The sequence below is a fragment of the Nerophis ophidion genome, linkage group LG03 (assembly GCF_033978795.1).
Source record: "Nerophis ophidion isolate RoL-2023_Sa linkage group LG03, RoL_Noph_v1.0, whole genome shotgun sequence".
Taxonomy (NCBI): Eukaryota; Metazoa; Chordata; class Actinopteri; order Syngnathiformes; family Syngnathidae; genus Nerophis; species Nerophis ophidion.
This window is the reverse complement of record NC_084613.1, coordinates 89,053,172-89,060,671: the sequence shown is the minus strand read 5'-3', so window position 1 is coordinate 89,060,671 and position 7,500 is coordinate 89,053,172. Positions and strand designations below refer to the sequence as shown.

Sequence of the window (7,500 nt, the reverse complement as noted above, 5' to 3'; positions counted from 1 at the left end):
GTGGTCTAGATCTGGTCACATCCACTCCTGTAGGACTATGGTCTAGATCTGGTCACATCCACTCCTGTAGGACTGTGGTCTAGATCTGGTCACATCCACTCCTGTAGGACTGTGGTCTAGATCTGGTCACATCCACTCCTGTAGGACTGTGGTCTAGATCTGGTCACATCCACTCCTGTAGGACTGTGGTCTAGATCTGGTCACATCCACTCCTGTAGGACTGTGGTCTAGATCTGGTCACATCCACTCCTGTAGGACTGTGGTCTAGATCTGGTCACATCCACTCCTGTAAGACTGTGGTCTAGATCTGGTCACATCCACTCCTGTAGGACTATGGTCTAGATCTGGTCACATCCACTCCTGTAGGACTGTGGTCTAGATCTGGTCACATCCACTCCTGTAGGACTGTGGTCTAGATCTGGTCACATCCACTCCTGTAAGACTGTGGTCTAGATCTGGTCACATCCACTCCTGTAGGACTATGGTCTAGATCTGGTCACATCCACTCCTGTAGGACTGTGGTCTAGATCTGGTCACATCCACTCCTGTAGGACTGTGGTCTAGATCTGGTCACATCCACTCCTGTAGGACTGTGGTCTAGATCTGGTCACATCCACTCCTGTAGGACTGTGGTCTAGATCTGGTCACATCCACTCCTGTAGGACTGTGGTCTAGATCTGGTCACATCCACTCCTGTAGGACTCTGGTCTAGATCTGGTCACATCCACTCCTGTAGGACTCTGGTCTAGATCTGGTCACATCCACTCCTGTAGGACTCTGGTCTAGATCTGGTCACATCCACTCCTGTAGGACTGTGGTCTAGATCTGGTCACATCCACTCCTGTAGGACTGTGGTCTAGATCTGGTCACATCCACTCCTGTAGGACTGTGGTCTGGATCTGGTCACATCCACTCCTGTAAGACTGTGGTCTAGATCTGGTCACATCCACTCCTGTAAGACTGTGGTCTGGATCTGGTCACATCCACTCCTGTAAGACTGTGGTCTAGATCTGGTCACATCCACTCCTGTAGGACTGTGGTCTAGATCTGGTCACATCCACTCCTGTAGGACTGTGGTCTAGATCTGGTCACATCCACTCCTGTAGGACTGTGGTCTAGATCTGGTCACATCCACTCCTGTAAGACTGTGGTCTAGATCTGGTCACATCCACTCCTGTAGGACTGTGGTCTAGATCTGGTCACATCCACTCCTGTAGGACTGTGGTCTAGATCTGGTCACATCCACTCCTGTAGGACTGTGGTCTGGATCTGGTCACATCCACTCCTGTAAGACTGTGGTCTAGATCTGGTCACATCCACTCCTGTAAGACTGTGGTCTGGATCTGGTCACATCCACTCCTGTAAGACTGTGGTCTAGATCTGGTCACATCCACTCCTGTAGGACTGTGGTCTAGATCTGGTCACATCCACTCCTGTAAGACTGTGGTCTAGATCTGGTCACATCCACTCCTGTAGGACTGTGGTCTAGATCTGGTCACATCCACTCCTGTAGGACTGTGGTCTAGATCTGGTCACATCCACTCCTGTAGGACTGTGGTCTAGATCTGGTCACATCCACTCCTGTAGGACTGTGGTCTAGATCTGGTCACATCCACTCCTGTAAGACTGTGGTCTAGATCTGGTCACATCCACTCCTGTAAGACTGTGGTCTAGATCTGGTCACATCCACTCCTGTAGGACTGTGGTCTAGATCTGGTCACATCCACTCCTGTAGGACTGTGGTCTAGATCTGGTCACATCCACTCCTGTAGGACTGTGGTCTAGATCTGGTCACATCCACTCCTGTAGGACTGTGGTCTAGATCTGGTCACATCCACTCCTGTAAGACTGTGGTCTAGATCTGGTCACATCCACTCCTGTAGGACTGTGGTCTAGATCTGGTCACATCCACTCCTGTAGGACTGTGGTCTAGATCTGGTCACATCCACTCCTGTAGGACTGTGGTCTAGATCTGGTCACATCCACTCCTGTAAGACTGTGGTCTAGATCTGGTCACATCCACTCCTGTAGGACTGTGGTCTAGATCTGGTCACATCCACTCCTGTAAGACTGTGGTCTAGATCTGGTCCCAGGCCTCCTCCATGGTCTGAATGAGGGCTACCCGAGCCAGGGGGTGCAGATCTTAGGTGTGTTGTGTGTTGATGTGTGCAGATGTGTGTTGTGTTGCACAAAGTGTGCACAGACTCATTGTGTGTGTTGTGTTGCACAAAGTGTGCACGGACTCATTGTGCTTACAGTGGTGCACATCTGGGGCCAAGTTGTGCTCCTTGAGTCTCAGGTTTTGATAATTGGGCCAAACTTGAGATTTTAGTGTTTATTCAATCCTAAAAAACTGTAATATAGAAATAATATCCCCAGTGTTGTTATCTTGAGTACACACATGACTTATTGTTGGGTCCCCCAAACTTATCTTGAGTACACACATGACTTATTGTTGGCTCCCCCAAACTTATCTTGAGTACACACATGACTTATTGTTGGCTCCCCCAAACTTATCTTGAGTACACACATGACTTATTGTTGGGTCCCCCAAACTTATCTTGAGTACACACATGACTTATTGTTGTGTCCCCCAAACTTATCTTGAGTACACACATGACTTATTGTTGTGTCCCCCAAACTTATCTAGAGTACACACATGACTTATTGTTGGGTCCCCCAAACTTATCTTGAGTACACACATGACTTATTGTTGGGTCCCCCAAACTTATCTTGAGTACACACATGACTTATTGTTGGCTCCCCCAAACTTATCTTGAGTACACACATGACTTATTGTTGGGTCCCCCAAACTTATCTAGAGTACACACATGACTTATTGTTGTGTCCCCCAAACTTATCTTGAGTACACACATGACTTATTGTTGGCTCCCCCAAACTTATCTTGAGTACACACATGACTTATTGTTGGCTCCCCCAAACTTATCTTGAGTACACACATGACTTATTGTTGGGTCCCCCAAACTTATCTTGAGTACACACATGACTTATTGTTGGCTCCCCCAAACTTATCTTGAGTACACACATGACTTATTGTTGTGTCCCCCAAACTTATCTAGAGTACACACATGACTTATTGTTGGGTCCCCCAAACTTATCTTGAGTACACACATGACTTATTGTTGGGTCCCCCAAACTTATCTTGAGTACACACATGACTTATTGTTGGCTCCCCCAAACTTATCTTGAGTACACACATGACTTATTGTTGGGTCCCCCAAACTTATCTTGAGTACACACATGACTTATTGTTGGCTCCCCCAAACTTATCTTGAGTACACACATGACTTATTGTTGGGTCCCCCAAACTTATCTTGAGTACACACATGACTTCTTGTTGTGTCCCCCAAACTTATCTTGAGTACACACATGACTTATTGTTGGCTCCCCCAAACTTATCTTGAGTACACACATGACTTATTGTTGTGTCCCCCAAACTTATCTTGAGTACACACATGACTTATTGTTGGGTCCCCCAAACTTATCTAGAGTACACACATGACTTATTGTTGGCTCCCCCAAACTTATCTTGAGTACACACATGACTTATTGTTGGCTCCCCCAAACTTATCTTGAGTACACACATGACTTATTGTTGTGTCCCCCAAACTTATCTTGAGTACACACATGACTTATTGTTGGGTCCCCCAAACTTATCTAGAGTACACACATGACTTATTGTTGGCTCCCCCAAACTTATCTTGAGTACACACATGACTTATTGTTGGCTCCCCCAAACTTATCTTGAGTACACACATGACTTATTGTTGGCTCCCCCAAACTTATCTTGAGTACACACATGACTTATTGTTGGCTCCCCCAAACTTATCTTGAGTACACACATGACTTATTGTTGGCTCCCCCAAACTTATCTTGAGTACACACATGACTTCTTGTTGGGTCCCCCAAACTTATCTTGAGTACACACATGACTTATTGTTGTGTCCCCCAAACTTATCTTGAGTACACACATGACTTATTGTTGGCTCCCCCAAACTTATCTAGAGTACACACATGACTTATTGTTGGGTCCCCCAAACTTATCTTGAGTACACACATGACTTCTTGTTGGGTCCCCCAAACTTATCTTGAGTACACACATGACTTATTATTGTGTCCCCCAAACTACGGCCCGCAGGCCAGAGAGAGTCCACCTTTGTCCAAAAAAACCCTTTTTGTTTAAATGTATTTTATACTTTTTCAAGTCTGTCCTGTCCAGGCCATCCTTTGATCTATTTTGTTCCTCTTGGTTACGCTCGGGTCTCAGAGCCGCTCAGGCAGATCATATTGTCTAAAAATGCATTTTGCCATGGATAACCTGACATCGTCACACAAATTAGTGCACGGGGGGTAAAGTGAACTCTGAGTGAAGAGTTTTTAAACATCGTTGAACATTTCACTATTCTTTATGTTCAGTGTGCAGACAAGACAAGTTCATGTAATCTGCAATGAAACATTCCTCTGTTTGTTCCCCTAGCTTACATGCTAGCGCCTTTAGTTCCTTCTAGCTCCCTTGTTTTGTCTCTAGTGCCTTTGTGCAAGTTTTTCTGTTCCTAGTCTGTTTGGTTAGTATTAATAAATCATCCTTTCTTAGCTACACACTGTGTCCAATACGACTGCATCCTCGAGAGGACAAATATGCACCACATGTATAACAAATACACTACAGTAACCTAAACTATATATATATATATATATATATATATATATATAAATATATATATATATATATATATATATATATATATATATATATATATATATATATATATATATATATATATATATATATATATATATATATATATATATATATATTTATATGTACATGTATGTATATGTTTTTATATATGTACATATATATCCATATATTTATATCCATATATGTACATATAATATGTATATATATATATATATATATATATATATATATATATACATATACATGTACTACATATACATATATGTATTTATACATATTTATGTATATACATATATAGAGTATATATACAAATGCATGTATATAAACTCTATATATGTGGTATATATGTATTTTATATGTGTATATATACATATATATGTATATATATTTGTTTGTATATATTTATGTATACATAATATATACACATATATATACTACATATACATATATAGAGTATATATATATATATCTATATATACTCTATATACGTATATATAGTAAATATATGCATATGTAGTATACATATGCATATATATGTATTATATATTAATATATGTATATTTATATATTATATATATGTATATATATGAATATATATGTATTATATATATATATATATGTGTGCATGTGTATTATTTTTATATATATAAGTATATATATATATATACATATATATATATATACAGTATATGTATAAATATATATTTGTATATATACAAAACATCCACATATATAAATATATAGATATACATATATATATACATATATACATATGTGTTTGGTAGAGCTGTGTGAGAAATTTCAAGTCCACTCCTATCATGGTGTGAATAAATAACAGCGCAGGCCAAAAAGGGGAGGAGTCAAGTTTTGAGACGTCACAGGAGATTTTAGCTACACTCGTACGTTTTGCAAAACCTTATTTTTGTTTAAAGATATGTAGCGAAGCCTGCTTTTATTACAGCATGAGTGTGTGTGTGTGCTATTTATTTGGATTTTCCAAAGGTTTTCTTATCAAGGACATTGAGCCGTTTGAGAAATTTCAAGTCAGTCCAACATGTGGGGTTCATAATGACACTAATTGCACTGGCAATTTTTGGGGGGAAAATGTGTTTGGGATGATATTTAATTGTTGCATGTTGGTGTGTGAGGTGTGCCCCGTGAAGATGGAGGATGAGTGACTGGAGCTTCTCACCTGAGTGTAAAAGTGTCCTATTCTTCTACCTCCTGCAGGTCCAGCTGAGGTCCCCATGATGTCCCCCAATGGCTCCATCCCCCCCATCCACGTGCCCCCAGGATACATTTCTCAGGTGGGTGTCTCACCACATGGGGCTTACAATAGGAAACCTCCCAGGAAATTGGTGTCGCCAGCCTCTACGACATCATGACTGTCACACTGTCAAGCCCGTATCATCCATTAGCTTCTCGCTAAAGTGGGGGTTTTAAGCATCGGAAGGAGGAAATCCAGGAGAAGATATTCATTGCAATATTATTTAATGACTATTTTCATGTCTAGCTTGTGTGCTATCGTGTGCTTAGCTGTTGTGTAGCTGCTAGCTCCTAGTAGCCTATAGCCCTACATCTTTACCTTTCCTAGAAGACTCGATATTCAGCCTGCTAATCATTGAGGACTCGACCAGAAGACGTTATAAAATAATTGACACAATATTTCAGCCGGCCAGAAAAAGCAGAGAGGCAGACGTGTGTGCAAGGAGGAAATACTTGTTGGAATTGTTGTCATAACATTGGCAATAAAAGATCAAAGTTGTGTCAGTCTTTGTTGTACATTAGGAGAAACGCTAAATGTACTTAAAGTGGATGTGGAGGACAGTGCTGAGGACATATTTCTTGTTTTACATTGCAATATTTTTCAATGATTGTTTTGATGTCGAGCTTGTGTGCTATCGTGTGCTGAGCTGTTGTGTAGCTGCTAGCTCCTAGTAGCCTACAACCTAGCAAGTTTTCCTTTTGTAAAAGACTTGACTAAAACAGACAGAATTGTGTGCTTATTGGAGGACATTTTGATGTTGGAATTGGCCCTTTTCTTATCATAAAATTGGCAATAAAAGTTAATAAAGTTGCGTCAGTCTTAGTTTGTACATTAGAAGAAACCCTAAATGTACTTAAACCGGATGTGCAGCGTAGCACTTTTATTTTGAAGCCAGAAAAGTGTGTGAAGGACAGTGCTGAGAAGATATTCATTGGTTCAATCCCCACCTAGTACCAACCTCGTCACGTCCGTTGTGTCCTTGAGCAAGACACTTCACGCTTGCTCCTGATGGGTGCTGGTTAGCGCCTTGCATGGCAGCTCCCTCCATCAGTGTGTGAATGTGTGTGTAAATGTGGAAGTAGTGTCAAAGCGCTTTGAGTACCTTGAAGGTAGAAAAGTGCTATACAAGTACAACCCATTTATCATTTATTATTTATTTTACATTGCAATATTATTTCATGATTATTTTGATTTCTAGATTGTGTGCTATCGTTTGCTTAGCTGTTGTGTACCTTTGTTATCATAAAATTGGCAATAAAAGCTACATTGGGAGAAGCCCTAAATGTAGTTCAACCAGATCTGTAGCGTAGCGCTTTTATTTTGAAGGGAGAATAGTGTCTGATTGTGAGTGTGAAGGAGAGTGCTGAGAAGATATTTATTGTTTAATGATTATTTTGATGTTGAGCCTGTGTGTTATCGTGTGCTGAGCTGTGGCGTAGCTGCTAGCTCCTAGTAGCCTAAAACTCATGTTTACCTTTTGTAAAAGACTTGACTAAAACTGAAGAAATTG

The 7,500-nt window shown here is 40.9% G+C and overlaps 1 protein-coding gene across 1 annotated transcript in view; it reads left to right on the top strand.

Annotated features, from left to right (window-relative positions):
• Window positions 1-7,500, top strand: part of LOC133548876 (fibronectin type III domain-containing protein 3B-like) — a 169,172-nt gene that overhangs the window by 103,649 nt on the left and 58,023 nt on the right. The window contains 1 exon segment of the mRNA XM_061893812.1: window positions 5,954-6,030. Within this exon segment, the coding sequence (XP_061749796.1) occupies window positions 5,954-6,030 (77 nt within the window).